At 37.7% G+C, this 18,358-nt stretch overlaps 2 protein-coding genes across 3 annotated transcripts in view; one reads left to right on the top strand and one right to left on the bottom strand.

Moving 5' to 3' along the window:
• Positions 1–4,326: 4,326 nt before the first annotated feature.
• Positions 4,327–16,573, bottom strand: CFAP97D2 (CFAP97 domain containing 2). Its single transcript, XM_063304894.1, has 6 exons — positions 16,396–16,573; positions 15,130–15,402; positions 12,400–12,480; positions 10,171–10,289; positions 7,300–7,492; positions 4,327–5,136 (listed from the first exon to the last, which is right to left on the bottom strand). Exons 2-6 carry the CDS (start codon positions 15,388–15,390, stop codon positions 4,981–4,983), a joined length of 810 nt encoding a protein of 269 aa, XP_063160964.1. The 5' UTR covers positions 15,391–15,402; positions 16,396–16,573; the 3' UTR covers positions 4,327–4,980.
• Positions 7,134–18,358, top strand: part of RASA3 (RAS p21 protein activator 3) — a 139,766-nt gene continuing 128,541 nt past the window's right edge. Inside the window, exon 1 of one of the 2 annotated variants that reach the window (XM_063304893.1) lies at positions 7,134–7,274. The gene's annotated coding sequence lies outside the window, so the exon portion shown is untranslated. The remainder of the gene's footprint in view (positions 7,275–18,358) is intronic. The other variant, XM_063304892.1, reaches the window with a different exon arrangement.

Here is an 18,358-nt window from a genome sequence, read left to right as displayed (position 1 = left end):
ATAATGTTGATACAATTTAGATGTGATCACTTAGCATGGCTTAAAATAGCTAGAATAAAAAAAAACTAAACACCCAATATATAATAGAGGAAGAAGAGGAGAAGGGAAATATTTTCTAGAAAATACTATCTGTTAAGTGCAAGTTGGGAAATAATAATTTAATAAGAAGAGTACTAAAATGTGAAGTCAGTCTATTTTCATGAAGGAGCCACATAACCACATGATGGTGCTATACCATGACAAGTAGTCATAAATCATATCTGAGTAGTATTTTTAGCTCAGAGAACTACATGCATCACTCACTGGCAGCTCAGGGGTTGGAGGTGAACATGTGTATTCACATTCCCCACTGCACCATCCCAAGCACAGTTTAGACTCCCAAAGCCTCATCCATTTCACTACCCTCCCATATGTTCCCTTTCCCCTGCTTTCTTTATTTTCCCATTCTCTGCCCCACAATTCACTCTCTCTCCCCAAAACTGGATGATGTATTTTGAAGTGCATGTTGGTGAAAGAGTTTAAATTTCTGCAACTAAATCTATACTAGCTGTAGGAGCAGCGGTCTTCCTTTTTTTCTGAATGTGGGGCTTAGGGTGAGCATATTGTTATTAGTCAGAACAGGACTAATATTGGGCCATTTGCCATAGACTACAAAGAAATTCTTTAAATCCATTATTTTTATGTTTACTAAGTAGCCATCATTTCAATAGCATTGAATGTGATTTGGGCTTCACTGATTTTTAAATTTGTTTTCCAATTTTTTTCACCTGAGGAACTCAAAGCACCCTAATAGAGAGATACAAATAATCAGTAGCAAGCAACATGGTAATGTATTTTAAGAACAGAATTAACAAATAGAGCAGGTGATTTATTTAAATTTTGCTGACGGCTATGTGTCTTCACTAATAATGGAGCCATTGAGGATAAGGGTGGGAAAATTAATACCTTCTTTACACATGTAATTGCTCTCTGCATATTTCAAGACAGTAGTTATATTGCTTTCCCAATAGATTTTGGTGAATCCTAATATTCTAGTCTGAAGAATATAAAATATATGAATATAATATATTAGGTAGCTGGCAATTAATAAATAACATTATCTTGCCGGTGTGCCACTGTGAATTTCTCTAGTTAAAGAAATTTTAGAAAGAAAATTAGAACTCTTCTCAACTGTTTTTATAGAGATCTCAGGCTAGTTGTCTTTTTGGTTACTGTGCCTTATCTTCCTGATGATTTGCCCATGATACCTTACCTTTCCTCATTTCAGAGAAAGCAGAGAATCTGGAGTCCTGAGAAGCTCTTAACAACAAGGATACTGCCCTGGAAAAGTGGATGGGCCATTGGAACAGAGAATCAAAATCCCTCCATTCCCTGATTTAGACAAACTTGGTTCAAACATCATGTTAATCCTTAATATGGTTTGGTTTAGGATTATGTACTATATGAATCAAAACTATGATTCATGATTTCAGTATGCTCTGTAGTCAGTCAAATGTGATTTATTCAATAAGCCATGAACAGGGATCAATTGGGATTGTTGCTATTGTACTAGCCTCCCTGCTGTGTAGCAGTCTTCCTGCCTGAGCTCCTTGACTCCATAACCAGGTTAGTGTTAGAGTTTCTTAGGCTTATGATCCTGGGAGACTTCAGTCTGCCTTCCATGGAAGTGGGGTGAGAAGTAGCTCAGGAGTTCATGGCCACCATGACAGCCATGGGCCTGTCCCAGGTCATCCAGGGCCCAACAAGTGTCAGTGGTCTAACATCAGATTTGATGCTGGAGCAGCAGCAATGTGATCTGGAGCTGGGGATGCTATCTATTGCTCCCCTGTTATGGTCAGATCACTCTGTGGAACGTCATTCTCCCAGAGATCAGATTGGCCCCAACTCTACTGGCCTTCTGCAAGGCTTTAAAGATGTGGCTGTGCCCCTGGGCATGGGCATCTAGAGGTGTAGTAGACCCGATGCAGTGGTTATGCTGAATATAGATTGTTTTTAGATCCTGGCTGGTTTTGTTAATTTAATTGTATTGGTTTTATTCATTTTTAAAATATGGTTTGATTGTGGGTTGGGGTTTTTTTTGTAATTTTTAGATCGTTGTAAGCCACTCAGAATCATGCAGTTTAGATGGGCTGCTATATAAATCAATCAATCAAATAACTAAATAGGTGCATTCCTATGTGGAGACCTAGCTTTTGCAACTCATGTGCTGGTAACCTCAAGGCTGAACTGTTTCAGTGTGTTCTTTATGGATCAGCCCTTGAAAATAGTCTGAAAAATGCATCTAGGCCATAATGTGACAGCTTGGGTGATGAGTAGGGTCTCTTTGATTATCCTTATTACCCCTGTATTGGCAACCAGCATCTCTGGTTACCAGTTACATTCCAAATCCAATTCAAGTTGCTCATCACTGTGTGTATAAAGTCTTGCATGGCTTAATGCTCTACACAGCCTAAATTATGTACAGGAATGCCATTTGAAGTATTAATTGAAACAAGTATTTAGGGCTAAGTCCCCGGCCCAGCTCATTCTGGTAGATAAATACACCTCCTCCAGGAAGGAACACGTAGTCTCTGGTTTGGCCTACTATTGGCTGTCAATCCACACCTTATTTATCTTCAGTCCAGAAAAAGCCATTGCTGAGGTTAAGGAGAAAGTGTTTGATTTAGGTTTACAAAGAACAGATTTAAACCGCGTATCACCACTGTAGAAACCTTGGCAGCATATCTTATACCATCACTAAATATTTTTATAGTACTTTTCCTGCTCTTTGTAGAAGGGCATTCACACTAGAAATATTTTATGCCCTACTCTCAAAGGTCATTGAAGGAAATTTTAATTATATCCTTTACCAGGAACATGTATATGTGTGCTTAGAAATAGACAGTTGCACATGTTTTACTGAGTTATCCTTTATACTTTGCCTGGTGTGCAGAGCTAATTTCTTTCCACATAAGCAAATGCTTGGGCTGATCCAAGAATGTAAGGTGGTTGTTTTTAAATAAAGGATTCATCTAGCGATATTTCTGGAAAAGTTGAAAAAAATTGTGCTATCCCACTTGCTAGTAGAAGGCATTGGGTCTGAGCAATGCATAGACAGAAATAGACTTTGATAAACGTGGTGGTTTATAAAGTTTGCCTTTTATGATATTTCAGGTACACTGTTCTGATTTTTATCGTAAGATAATTATGATTACAGACAAACCATCACCTGCTCCCATACAGAAGGTAAGCGTTGGAAAGTAAAATATCCTCTTTTTAATCAATCAAACAAACAATCTGCTGGCTTATTATGGAAAGTCTGTATTACTGATGACTGAAGAATTATTGGAGTTTATTTAAGAATTAGTTTACTTCTAAACCTTTCTGCCTTATGTTTCAACTATGATTTTTTGTGTGTGTGACAAAAAAACCTTGCTGGAATTTCTGCTTCTGTATATTTTGGATCTTCTCAGAACAGAAGCCCACTGTCAGCATTGGAAATCCATTCATGTGTGTGGTTTTCTTTAAGTGAGGGAAAAGAAACATGATCCAAACCAACACTCTTTAATCTCATTTAAGAACCCAACACTGCTAGCCAAAGCATGTTTATTCAGAAAGAAGGATTACAGCTTGCCAGCTGTCATTTCATTTTATGATGCGTCTGTAATTTGTCTGTTCTTCTTTAATATGAGGTACATCAAAACTTTTATTTGTTGAACTATAAATAGGCCTTGGCCTATGGTTCCATGTCTTAGGTAAAAATCAAATATATTTAACTGCAAAAATAATGAAGTTTCATGTTGCCAAATGTCTACAATGTGCACTGATATAGGAACTCGCACTATTGCAATTGTATTAGTGTAAATGCACTATGCATGTTGCACAAGTGAGACATGGAATGTGCTGAAACTTCGTTCAGGTGTATTCACAGCAATGGGACCAATACATTAATGTATGTTTTTGACACCTACTCGGATGCCCTAAAAACCACAAGTGCTTAAATTATCATATTATAACGTGATGGTTTTACTACTACTCTGTGGGGTGGATTCAGAATTTATAGAGTTGAAATCACTGGCACTGCTTTGTAACTAAACCAGCATCCATTTTTTTAAACCAGAGAAAAGAAAAAATATGCTGTATATACTGCATATAGAATATATTTAGCTGCATATACATTTAATCCCCATTTGAGCCCAACTAGGTGACAGCACTTTGGCTGATATTGAAAAGGTAAGGTTCTGGTTAGTATTTAAATAGGAAACCTCCAGGGAATTACAGGGCTGTAGGTTAGAATTTTATATTGTTGCCAAGAAAACTACACAGATGTGTCTATGAAGACACACAGAGTTGTTTTAATTCATATTTCACACAAGTAAAGAAACATTAGATTGCTTTGCCAGGGCACAGAAAATGGCACATTTCTGGATCCCATAGCTCAAACAATATAATTCAGAATACTTTTAAGGAAAAGCCACTAGAAGATTAAAAAATATTACAGTAGAGCATCAGAATTGTGTTTTATTAATGATGTATTAATTAATTGATATATTAAGAGTGAATGCTGAGAGAGTATAATTCACATAAGAGATTTCCCTTGATTAACACCCTTCAGCCACGGCTGTAAATATCTGTCTGTTTGCCCATCCATCTATCCATCCATCCTGTTGAAGTTTTCATTAATTCGGTGACATTTATTTTAGAAAAGAAGGTTCTGTCTATCACATAAATAATGCTCAGCCTTAACTAGCTTTTTTGGAAGTAATTACCACTAATTTAAATGAAATTTATTTTCAAAGATGCTTAGGTTGGCCGGTCTAATTAGCTTGCTAATATGTTCATACTTAATATCTGGTGTGAACATTATTCACCTGTGAGATACAGTATATCTAATATCTATAATCATAGTAATTTCCCCGTAATTATTTCCCATACATCAGGACTTCCAATGTGTGATATCCATTGTCTGAATTGCCACTGTCTGAATTGTAGGAGTTGAAGTTAAGCCTTTTCTATTGGATTTTCTCTTTGATGATCCTCATTCAATTCTTTGTTTTGGTGGATTGGTTCTATTCCTTCTTCTTGATTATCTGTCAGAGGTCCATCTTTCAGTTTGTTATCTTTCAGTCTTTTTTTATGCATTTTCTTATGTTGTTCCTGTGTAATAATAAACTATAAATGCTTGTATTTGAAAATGGCTTCATTTTCTTATGACTAAATCTGGATTTTGAACTATCTTTGCAAATGCTAACTACTAGATCATTTTAACTCTAAGAATACAAATTCTATTACAACTACAACGATCACAAGATACGACAATATTCTCCTTTTCTGGTTGCTCGGACTTGTGGAGACCTCTTCCCAATGCTCTTTAATTTAATTTAATTTAATTGAACGGCTATTTAATTGAACTGATTGGTATTCACAGGTGTGAGAATTACTATCTTTGCTTTCTTGGAAAAGATGCAGTCCCTTCATTCAGGAATGTGTGCTTTAGAAATGTTTTGTGATTTGTGATTAATGTAAGGTAGAGACAGCATTGCAACTTGAAATTTATTCCTTTCAAGCTATTTGTTGCATGAAGATAAAAGACTTAACATCCTTTTGAGGGGGAAGTGCCTTTGAATGTCTCCCACATCGAAGAATTGCTTTTGTTGATCTTTGAAGCAGACCAGGATTGAAGGTATTACTTGGGTACATAAAATCTGACCTTCGAGGGATGGAAAAGCAAGTGGATTGCATAATTTCAGCGCTAATGGTATTTTATCTTGGACAAAAAGAAAAACAAAGACAAATACCCAATGACTAATTTTTACTCCAAAACTGGGATCCCAGAATCGTAGGCATACTAAGATGTATGTATGTGCACATTTCCATGTGTGGAGCTTCACATGACCAGCAACATGAGTCATTCCAAATCTTGACACCATGCCTGTCAGCATGAATCGGTTTGGAATGTTGTTTCCTTAATGAGAGGCTCAAAAGGATCAGTGATTACTTATGAATAACCAAAAACAATACTATGAAGCAACAGTTATTTTCATATGCATACAAAATATGGCCAATCCTGAAAGGATTGTTTGTTCATTGGGCCTATGCTAATGAAATGTCTTCTCTTTTTTCCCGTTCTGTACTTTCTTTCTTTTTCCCTGTGATGTTCTTTCTCCTGCTTTAGGAAGCATCAACTGCATCCTTCCATCTAGCAGGTATGCCTGTCTCATTGTCATTCTATTCCCCACAAAGTTTCCATGTTGCCAGGATTTAGTGGGTTAGAAAACATAAAATGATCCTTCAAAGACTGCAGAAAGGAGAAGACAGAGGATGGAAAGCTTAAAAAGTTGAAGGGCGGCGGGGGGGGGCACATGAAAGGGCAGAATCAAGAACATGCATGTTGCCCTAATCTTTGGAGGAAGATATAAACTTAAAAAATAAGGATTTACAAATGAGACAAGTATATGCACACACACACATGTACAAATATAAAATATACATGAAATGTTTTAGTGTAGTTATCTCACTTTATGGCATGAATTTCAGCATGGTAAAAGACGTTCTGATTATTTATGAAAGTAAGCATCTGATAGGTACACTGATTCAGACACATTTTTCTTATTACAGTATTAAAATTAAGTAAAAGGCAGTTGAAATATTTTCACCTTCACTTTGAGACCTCAGTCTAGCCATGCTGCAGGCAGGAAAAATTAATCCTGGTATTCCACTGATCCCTCAGCACAGAGATGATCAGTGTCTTCCTCCACCCCCAAACATCCTTTCCTGTTATACATCATTCAGAGATTCAAGGCCTTCCCAAGAAACCCATTCCAATGTAATCCCTGGATTACACTGATAGCTAAATTCTGTTAGCTAAATTCTTCACTATACCATTATAATTATTATTTAATAGTAATTATATAAACCAAAATAGAGTTACAGATTAAGCACATTTCCATCTCAGCAGCTCTCTAGATCCCATGATCTCTACACTTATTTGTACTTCAATAGGTAAATGTTTTATAAATATAGCAAGTTCCATTATAATCCACTAAACTACCTGAACTAAGCATGGGTTTAGTAAATGTTATTCAAGTTTTTGCTGGCGGATAACATAATTTATAAGATAAGATACTTCAGTTCTCTTATGGCTTTGACACCCTTCTCTTTCCCACCTTTACTGGAACAACTATGGAATTTTCCAGCTTTTCATTAGCACAAGTTCCTTCTGCACTAAAAACCACAAGAGGTACAGCTTAACAGCAGAAGGCCTAGAGATACAGACCTATAGAACTGTGTGGTATGTATATAATTAACAGCAGTGATTACCTTTTGAATCTGCAACTTGCACAGTCCTTGAGGATATCTTGTAATACTGCTCATGTAATTTTCAGTCTTTTGCCAATCTTCATTCCATTTCTGGATACTGTACCAAGATTTACACTTTGCAATTCTTTCCAGAATGACACAATTTTCTTGGTTTATTCTGAATAATTCTTGCTCTCGTTTTTCTCTGTTTAAACTAAAAGGGGGAGGGGGAAACCCTGTGCAATAAATTAATCATTTAAGCCAATGGTCCCCAAACTTTTTGGCACCAAGGACCGGTTTCGTGGAAGACAATTTTTCCACGGACCGGGGGGAGGGGATGGTTTCGGGATGATTCAAGTGCTTCCTCTTTTTCCCGACCTTTTATTCTTTTTTCTTCACTCCATTTGGAGATAGCAGCCAAAGGGCTTGCTTTCTCTGTTTTTATTCTTTTTTTTTGGTGCTGTTTGGAGATAGCAGCCAAAAGGCTTGCTTTCTCTGACAGGAGGCAGAGCTCAGGCAGTAATGCAAGCAATGGGGAGCGGCTGTAAATATTTAGGCTGTAAATTTGCTCACTCGCCCACCACTCACCTCCTGCTGTGCGGCCCGGTTCCTAACAGGCCACAGACCAGTACCAGTCCACAGCCTGAGGGTTGGGGACCCCTGATTTAAGCATTAATAGAGAAAGGCATTCTGTCCCACCCTCAAAAAAGTAAATGAAAATGATTTTTTCTTACTGCTCTGTACTAAGCACCTTTGTTAATCCTAAAGAAGTTTAGCTGAAATTGTGGCTCTCTTCTGTTACCCTCATATTGCTATAGCTCAAGCTACTGCTTATCTTCCATTACAGCTGGAGATGATGGAAATTCTAGTGTAAAACATCTGAAATACTCCAAGCTGGCAAAAGCTGAAAAGTAACCCCCCAATCAGTTGCAAATTAGGACTGCATTGATTAACAGTGCCTTATTTGTTTATTAACTTGCACTTTATTAATACTGTATCTGACTCAGTGACTGAGTTCATACATTAAGCAGTAGCTTAGTGAGCTGTGTGAATCTAACTGTTGTAGTTTGTAAACCAGTCTAAGACAATACGTGAACTAAGTCAACTGATTTATTCAACAGCCTGTGGCTGAGCAAACTATGGCTCAGCATGCTGAATAAACCAGGCCATGACTGGTTTTATACTACATATTAAGCCAGGCTTGTTTTAAAAAAGCAGAACCACTGAAGGGAACTCGCTGCCTCTGCTAAGCTTTGGCAGGTAGAGGAAAAGTTTGTGAAACTGAGATCTGAAGCTTCTTTGTCAATGGATATCCTCATGAATGTAAATCTCTTGTTTTCACAATACTACAGAGTTTAAATATGCCTTTGGAATCAGTTGTGATCAATACTACTACTTTATAATCATACTAATTAATTTAGTTCTTGTCTTGCTCTCAGGAGCAACATAAAACAGATCTATACTGTATTGTCTTTTGCATTACAGTTTTTTCCAATATTTGAACATGACTATCAGGTCCTTCTGAATTTGCTTCCAGTTAATTATACCATAAACTGACCCTCACAAGAGTTGGTTTTGCCAATCTAGTTACTCTTTCTTGGGCATGTTTCCATTTATCAGTTTTATTTTAAAATATAGTATCCAGGACTGGACACAGTATTCCCAATGGAGCTTGACTTAGGGCTGATCCACACTACCTAATTGCCCTATTGTGAGTACAGGCCACTGGGGGCAGGTTATGATGTACTTGCACCCAGCCCACTGTGAATATACCCTCCAGTCATGTTCTGATGCTCTTCATCAAAAGTAGTACTTTCTGGGTTGTGCCAGCTCAAATTGTGCTGTCCAATTTACCTGTTGCACTTCCATCTAGGCAAATTCCTACACTTCAATTGGCTACTGTGTGCAATGAAGGAACATTCTTTGCCCACCCACCCCCAGCCATTTTATCTTGGGCTACTGAACTGAACACCCTGCTCAGAAGGAAGCTTCCCAGGTTTTAATATAATGAACTTTAACAGACCTCGTTATGTGTGCAACATGAAAGCATCCTCTTAGTTTGGCTGGTAGTTATCCATCATCAAAATCATTCTTATTTTTGTTTATTACTTATATATACTTTTTCAAAATTTTAATGCAGTGTGCAAGGTCAGAAGATCAAAATGCATATACATGCATACATAGCAACCAGTTTTAACATTAGGATGTCTTTCTTGATTGTCCCTGGTTTAACTCCCTAATATCCCTAACCTTTAATTACAGTACTGTTACACTTGCAGTGGTGTCTCAGTCGCATAGGGGTTATAATATGCAGAAGGTTACCAGTTTGAAACTCAGAAGAAACGTTTTAATTTTTTTTTCCTGAGCTATCCTGATTTTAGTTTTTTGCTGTGCTTTTTTTTTTTTTTAAATAGTCTACTGGTGCACCAGTGTAATGCTGGAGCTCTCTTTCTCCTGCCCGCAGATAAATGGGTTTTGCAATACTTATTCATTTAGGTTATTTGGAAGCCAGGATGAAACCTTCTTCAGGAAAAATGATTAAATGATGCAAGTTGTAAACAAAAGTTGGTGTTTTTTTAATGTACTGCTGGGTTTCAGATCAGTGGTCCTCTACCTCTCAGGCAAATGATATAACCACTAACACAATCACAGTGTGTAGCAGAAATTAGGGAGTCAGACCTGGGAAAATGCAAGAAAGGAACTTTTATTTTACAGCTGGTTGCTGTTTGATCCCTTAACTTTGTAAACTGTATAACATTTTTCAAAAAGTATACATGTCCAGTAACCATGGAGCATGGGGAGGACACAGCAGGGGAGAAGGGCACTAAGGTAGAATAAGATTACAGTCATTACGGGTAGATAATTGTTCATCATTTTTACTCCAAACCTTACCTTTTGGCTTTATATTCATTTTTATTATCTATTCTTCCTTCAGTCTTCATGATGTAAGATATCTTCTTCAGCAACAAATGGTTATCTCGCTCTATTGTAGACAAACGATCCTTATCCAGCTTCAGATTAAAAAAAAACTTTTTAAATAAATCATTGTCTTATATCCAATTAATATTTTCCCTCCTTCTCTCCCCCCACCCCAACATTAATATTATCTACTAGCATGTAAATACAGGGGGTTGGTCTTTTTAGGGGGGCCCTAAAAAGAAATCACGACCCCTTAGATTGTATTAAAATTGGGTTTTTAGTAACACAGAAAATTCTCAAGAATGTGGCCAACAGTAAGCTTTGGGAGACTTGTCAGTAAAGCTTTTTACAGCAATAACTTGTTCTTCTATTATATTTTAAAGCTTTCTAACTAGTGGTGAAATCACCACATTTTATGGAACCAAATTCCCCAGATCAGTTTTAGATTGTGCTGAGAAAGCATTTCTTTTGTTTTCTTTGCATCTACTACCAGTTCTGTTGGATAACCCCTAGTTCAAAATATTATTGTTGTATGACAGGAGAAGAAAGTCTTTCTCCATTTAGTTTGCACCATGTAAATTCCTAGTACAATTTGGATCTGTGTAGAATCAGGTCTTACTGAGCTAGGAAGAACAGAGGTAGAGAGGTATGGCTAGTTCCCTGTTCTCATTCTTTGCCCAGCACAGAGTTTGGAATATCCACATAGGGTTCTAAAGTTTCTGCGATTCAAAATGGAGTGGAAATGTCATAAGGATTTGAAAGATATTTTGAGCTGTTGTATGGTGGTGGAAATGATTAGTCATCTCGGTTTCCCAGTTATGCATAATACAGTCAAACAAGATGGATTATGAATCAGTTCAGATTTATCTCCCACTTTGTGGTTAAATTGATTATTACATGAATGAATTGGGGGCTTTATGGGCCTTGTTTCCCCTTGCAAACTATGACATTTTCTCCACTTTCTAATTTGTGGCTAACCACAATTTATTATTTTGCCTATATCAGATATTGTTTCAAAAACACATCTTACTTTGATTAGACAAAACTATAATATAGTTTGCCAAACTATTCTGTAATATAGAAATGTAGGAGGCAGCTGGAGTGCGCAAGAGCAAGGGAAGCAAGGAATATATCAGATCATCATGATATATTACATGTGAGCTATACTGAGATTGGCATTCATTATTTATGCCATAACCCTAATCATAGTTGCTTGGAGGAGGTCCATTCATGTTTTTTGAAGTGCAGTTTGTGTTCTTGGTTAAGCTACAAATCTACTATTTCTTTCTAACTCAGTATCTATATCTATACTCACTCAGTATCTACTGTATATCTAGACTATTCTTTCATATTTGACATATCTATATTTTGCTTAAGATATGTTTGTGGAAGAAACCACATTTGGCTTGTTGGTTCATGGAATACACCAAGCCAGAAGGCACAGTTCACAAAAAATGGCTAGATTCCCACTACATACCCTACACTAAGCCAAAACCAATCAAATCACATGATGGCCTGAGGTATGCAAAAAAATGAAGTTCAGAGCCATTTGTATTAGAAAATTACTATGAATAATCTCCAGTTTAGCTTGCACCTAGTGCAGTTCCAGTCAATCCCTATATCCAGATCACAGCAAGGCCATGCACCACTCCATTCAGCTAACAAAAGGTATATCTAGACAATCTCTTCTAAATAATCCACCTCTCATAGTTTGTGCTAGATTTGTATTTTTTAAGATACAAAAAGTATCTACAAATGACATAAAACAGTACATTTCTCTGATGTAATAGTATTTGGGAATGACCTTAGGAGACAGGAAGAAGAGCCACAGCCGAGACAATGGTCTGATAAATGAAATTTGAGTCTGAAGGTGGAGGAGTGGTGAAACCATCTCAGAAGGGACCCTCCCTAGTTTTCAGGAGAGTCAAGGTGAGGGATGGGAGAACTTTCAGACTTGCAAGATTTTATTAATGTAACCTTACAATAAAGATACAGCTAGTACTCTTGGGTGTGCTTCTTCTTCTGGACTATCTCACAAGGCTGATATCTGAATACGAAAATTAAAAAAGACAAACACAGAGAATAAAAAATATTTTGATTGTAACCCATAAATGTTTATGTCATAATAGTGTCCCTGATGATTTTTTAAGGTCCTCTTGTCTCTGTTATTATTGCTACAGCAAAGTATAAACAGCAACATACCTTAAGTTTTCTTAATTTCAAATGAAGATATCCATATGTTGGAGGAGCAGATGTGTCTACCGCAGGCTTGGCTGTCAGGATCTGCAGCAGGAAAAAAAAATCTTTTTTATACTTAATTTTCTTTTGGAATGAATGAATCAGTGAAGCTCTTGGTGTTAGCATGATGTTTAAATTCTGGAACTCCCTAATTTATTTCATATCTGAAGTATGAATCCCTTGGCTCTTATTAGGCAACAATTATTTATTAGTCATTTCTCTCTATTGCTATTAGAATTCTAATGGTGTTGATAAGATTACAGATAGTCCTCGATTAACATCCACTTGTTCAGTGGCCAAAGTTACAACGGCACTGAATGAGTGGTACTTAGGACCAGTCCTTCCAGCCATCCCAGCACCCCTGCAGTCATAACGATCTGGGTGCTTGGCCATCCCTGCCAGTTTCCCACAAGCAAAGTCAATGGGGAAGCAGGCAGGGAAGGTCACAAGTCACTCCTATAAGTCACTCCCACTCCTGCCACTTTTTCTCCCAAGGAGCCTGGCTACAGAGTACTAGATCCTGGTGATCTTGTACTCCATAGTGTGCATCCACCCGCAGCACCCTCTCCCCCCACCCGGCAGCAGCCAGCCGTTGCCTGGCCACACTTGCATGGTGCAGCTGTCATCGGCATCCCTCCTGCACCTGGCAGTAGCCACCCCCCACCTGGCCACACTTGTACTTCGTTGCTGCAGCCACGTACCTGCCAGCGGCCTGCTTGCAAGCTGCCCAGGTCTTGCGACTTCCTGCCTTTGTCCGCATTGACTGTGCTGGTTGGAAGCAGGCAGGAATTCGCGACCTGCAGTCCTCGCTTGATGATGGCAACGGGGCTGCTGGGATTGCCATCACTAAGCAGTGCAGTCACATGATGTCCCACTTTACGACCGCATTGCTTAGTGATGGATATTTCAGTCCCAGTTACCATTGTTAAGTGAGGACTACCTGTACTGAAACATTGCAAGTGCTTTGAACATAATATAGGAACATAACATACAGCAACTTAATCCTTTACATATCACTTCATAGTTCAGTGCGCCTTACTCCCAGGTAAATTCTGTATTCATTTATTCATACATTCAATATTCATTTATTGGCTGCATTTCTGGAAAACATTCTCACAGAAAAATGTCTCAAAATAGCAACATCTAACTAGCATGCTGTAGTTCTATGCATGTTTACTCAGAAGGAAGTCCTACTTGTTTAGTGGCCTCATTCCCAGGACTCTTCTCATAGGACTATGATCTTACTCAATTTGAACTGAGGTGTATGTTGCATATAGATACATGGAATTGCTCCATCATTATCATCACCATGGTTGTTGTACTTTTATTTCACTCTGTCTCCCACCTTCTTTTATTTAGAATTGCCACTCTATTACATTGCTCTGTCTGTTTCTAACACCTATTTATCCCTCTTTTATCCTTTTTTTAATGGCCTCAAGAACCATTTTCTGCCTTGTAGCTCATTATGAATGAAATGCAAGTTTTTACTTTTGCTCTTCCCAGACACATTCCACATTTGCTCTTAACAAGACAATACATTTGTAGGGTGCCTATTCAAAATCATACACCTTAAGAGTTCTAACTAAGAACAGAAGGCATCAAGCTAGAAACCAGGAGACCAGGAGTTCTAGTCCTGCCTTAGGCACAAAGCCAGCTGGGTGACCTTGGGCCAGACACACTCTCTCAGCTGTAGGAAGGAGGCAAGGGCAAACCGCTTCTAAAAAACCTTGCCAAGAAAACTGCAGGGACTTGTCCAGGCAGTCTTCGAGAATCAGACATGATTGAATGGATTAAAAAAAAACTAATCAATCTTAAGAAACAAATAGTTAAATGCTTTAGAATCAAGATGAATTATACTGTAGTGTCATGAAAGGGCGCACTTGTCAGAAGGTAACAGATCAACACATTAAGAATTTTCTCTAAGCCTGTGGTCCCCAGTGTTGCACCTGGGAGCATCAGTCTCCAGTGCTTGCTTTGTAAGTGTGCTCACTTGCTGAGAAAAAGGACTGTATAGTATTTCTGCAAATCTTAAATTTTCTTCAAGCGTCCTACTCCTGTGCTATGATTATTGGTACTTCTAAACTTCAAAAATAGAGGAAATGAATATCAGTGGATTATTTTTCATCTTGAGAAAGATGGAAAATCAAGGACATCTTTGAATTCAAATTCAACGATACATTACCTTTCATCGTAGTTTTAAAACAAACATCAAATTAGATTTAGGCTCTTTATGAATGTTTATACTAATAGTAATAATAATGCTACTAAAATAAATTTATTTACACAAAGTTCTCTTGTATCTTTTCAGCACTGAATTGTAAAAGGACAGTGGTGTGGCATATGTATTTTTTCCTCTATGGACACATGATTCTGCATTTCTTGGATGGTATTACTTGTGGCAGATAAATTGATAAATGCCATTGATAATCACTTTAATGCTGTGTCATCTTGGAAATTAATAGCTGTGTCCAAAAAATTAATATAGGAAGTAGCCATACTTTGGGAAATGCTACATTTTTACCTGGAAGTATTTTGAGGTTGGAGTGGGTCTTGTACCTAAATTCTGGGTATTAAAATTGTATTTTGGCTTAAAATGTGAAGTTAAGAAGACCAGCATACAGTGAATATACCATAAAGATATATACCATAAAGGTATTCCCTTTCAACAACTTCGTCTTTGTGCATAGTGCTTACCTTTTTCTTATGCCCTTCATACGTAGTTTTGTCCCACTTCTGCTGAAGGTATTTACTGCCACATGGCAGAATTGGCTGGTAGGCACGATGCATCTTAAAAGAACATAAAATATATCTAAATCTGGACTCCTTCAAAGAGTGTGAGTCATCAGCTGGAAACTTCTTGAGCAAAGCTCTAACAACAGTGGTGTGTTTGCGGCAGGTCATGTGGGAGTTGTCATGGTACCACTTAGGCAAAAATTGAATAGCTGGTGGTAGCATTTTAAACAATAACTGGGGGGAAATAGCAAGCATGAGCTAAGGATTAAAGACGAAGGTTGCAAATGATCTCTTGCCTACGTTAATCAGTGGAACATTTCTGTTCCATTTCACATTTCTGTGATCTTGCTTAGCACTTCAGTAATTAAGGAAAAGGAACAAGGCAGGTAATAATACATTTTATAACACTGTAGATAAATATGGGTTTGCACAAATAAAACTCTTAGCTTCTTAGCATATATCATGAAATCAGACACAAAGGCATATAATCTGTATAGCAATGTAAACTATATACACATTGGAATAGCAGTGTAAAGGTGTACTTTATTTTCTAAAACAATTTAAAATTACATCGAAATCTCCTCATATTCCTGTATGAAAATGTTCTCAGTGTGTCAGGAGCTATTGGTGCTAGAACCAGAAACATTTGTCTCTGGGGACAGCCACTAGGAGATCAACTTAAGAATCTTCCAGAGCATCCTTCAGATATGCTGAGAGTGGCTGTTCCAATTGAAGAGCAACTAGTTAAGGAAAGTTGTTCTGGTCAATGAATTATTTCCAGGGTCTGGTCTGGCCCTGCCAACTCAAGCTGGCCACTGGGTCTTCTTGGACAAGAAGGAGTGTAAAGTGTTTCCTATTAGGATATTGTTTTTATCCGAACATAAGGATCTTCATGGACCAGGGATATCTTTGTATGATTATGTTTTGATTCTTGAAAAAAGTCCTTGCCTCCTCCTGATACTATCTTGTGGTCAGCTTTGACATAAGAGTTTTGGTTTGTTGTTTTAAATCTGATCTTGACTGATCTCAAAAGTTAAGCTGGATCAGAACTGATTAGTACTTAGAGACAACTAAGAAATGTCAGGATATAGACTAGCCTGGGAAGTTGAAAAAACATCCCTGAAGAAGGCAGTGGTTAAGTCATTTTCATACTGTGGCAAGAAAACCTCTCCATATCCACAAACACACCAGCAGCCAAGGTAAACTCAGAGGAAACCTTATATTTACCTTTAAATCACAAGGCCTTGTATTTATAATAGGGTCCAGAGAGCTTGAAGCTGTTGAGTGTTGACCCAGACTTATTGCCAAAAATCCTGAAAACTAAGGAAGCCTAAAGGAAACACATTGGTTTTCTGTTAAAACATATGCGTATTTCTTGCCATACTAATATCTGGAAGCTGCTCCCCTAAGTGCACACTGTTTCTTAGAATGTAAATTGGATTATTTAGTCTTCCAGCAACTGCTGGTCTCTGCCATTTTAGAAAGAGAAGAAAAGAAGCTTCAGGCTAAATGCTAGAAAATGGTAATTTCTTTAGCAAAAAATGCCCAGTCCATTTGCCTTATAGCAAAAATAACTTCATATGCTTTGAGTAAGTTGGGTTACTGTAACAGAAAAGGTAATTGAAGTCCATTTGCCCTCAAGTAAAACCAAAATGGGCATTTTTCAGGAAACAAACTAGGGCCAATTTGAGATTTGCATTTCTTTTTCTGCAGTCCTCTATAAAAGATTTAATTTTGTCTTTTTGCCATCTTTCCTTTTTCTCTTCTGGGCTGCTTTCCTTCTATTTTTACATGATGGCATGTGTGTGACTGTTGTAAAATTTATTGGTATGTGGTTGATGTGTTTAAAAGTCTGTTGTTGTTAGTTGCTGTCGAGTCATTTATGACTCATGGTGACCCATAACGGAACAAAATGCTGTTTGGTCTTGTGCCATGTGCCTGACTGTTCCAATGTTTGCATCCATTGTTGCTGTGATTGTATCAATCCATCGCATTGAAGGTCTTCCTCTTTTCCGCTGGCCCTTGACTTTACCAAACATGATGTCCTTTTCAAGCAATCGGTCTTTCCTGACGATGTGCCCAAAGTATGAGAGTCTAACCCAGTTATCTTTGCCTCTAGGGAACATTCTGGTTGTATTTCTTCTAAAACTGATTTGTCTGTTCTTCTGGCAGTCTATGGTAATTTCAGTAGTCTTCACCACCACCACAATTTGAATGCATCCATTCTTCTTCTATCTTCCTTTTTTAACATCCAACTTTCACAGGCATATGTGGCAATTGAGAAGACCATGGCATGAGTCAGATGCACCTTTGTTTTTAAACTGACATCTTTACCAGTGAAAACTTTAGATCGGTCTTTGATGGCAGATTTTCCCAGCGCGATAAGTCATTTGATTTTTTGATTACTCCTTCTGTTGGCATTGATTGTTGAGCCGAGTAGAATGAAATAGTTGACAACTTCAATTTCTTCTCCATTTATTGTGACATTGTTCATTGGTCCATTTGTGAGAATTGTCATCTTCTTCACATTCAGGTGTAGTCCGTATTGCTGACTACAAACTTTGATCTTCATCAGCAAGTACTTCATGTCTTCTTCATTTCCAGAAAGCAAAGTTGTATCATCTGCATATCGCAGGTTGTTAATGAGTCTTCCACCAATTATGATACCTGTTCTTCTTCATACATTCCTGCTTCTCGAATTACTTGTTCAGCATACATATTGAATAAGTAGGGTGAAAGTATACAACTTTGCTGCACACCTTTTCCAATTTTGAACCACTCGGTGTCACCATTTTCTGTTCTAACAACTGCCTCTTGGTCCGTGTACAGGTTCCGCATGAGTACAATTAAATGCTCTGGAATTCCCATTCTTTGTAATATTAGTCATAACTTGTTATGGTCCACACAGTCAAACGCCTTTGCATAATCAATGAAACAGAGGTAAACATCCTTCTGGTATTCTTTACATTCAGCCAAGATCCATCTGACATCAATATCTGTCGTACCGCATCCACTTCTAAATCCAGCCTGGACTTCTGGTAGTTCTCTATCGATGTAAGGCTGCAAACATTGTTGAATTATTTTCAGCAAAATTTTGCTAGCATTTGAAATCAACAAAAATGTTTGATAATTTCCACATTCTGTTTGATCTCCTTTCTTTGGAATGGGCATGAATATGGATGTCCTCCAG

The sequence above is a fragment of the Candoia aspera genome, chromosome 5 (assembly GCF_035149785.1).
Source record: "Candoia aspera isolate rCanAsp1 chromosome 5, rCanAsp1.hap2, whole genome shotgun sequence".
NCBI classification, from domain to species: Eukaryota; Metazoa; Chordata; class Lepidosauria; order Squamata; family Boidae; genus Candoia; species Candoia aspera.
The sequence above is the reverse complement of the archived record's forward strand: the minus strand, read 5'-3'. Positions and strand labels throughout refer to the sequence as shown.

Coding starts and splice junctions, on each gene's coding strand:
- CFAP97D2 (XM_063304894.1), bottom strand. CDS start 15,390: ATGCTACCACCAGCTATTCAATTTTTGCCTAAGTGGTACCATGACAAC. Junction 12,481..15,129: donor ATGAAGGGCATAAGAAAAAG/GTAAGCACTATG, acceptor TTCCTGCTGCAG/ATCCTGACAGCCAAGCCTGC. Junction 10,290..12,399: donor TGAAATTAAGAAAACTTAAG/GTATGTTGCTGT, acceptor TTTAATCTGAAG/CTGGATAAGGATCGTTTGTC.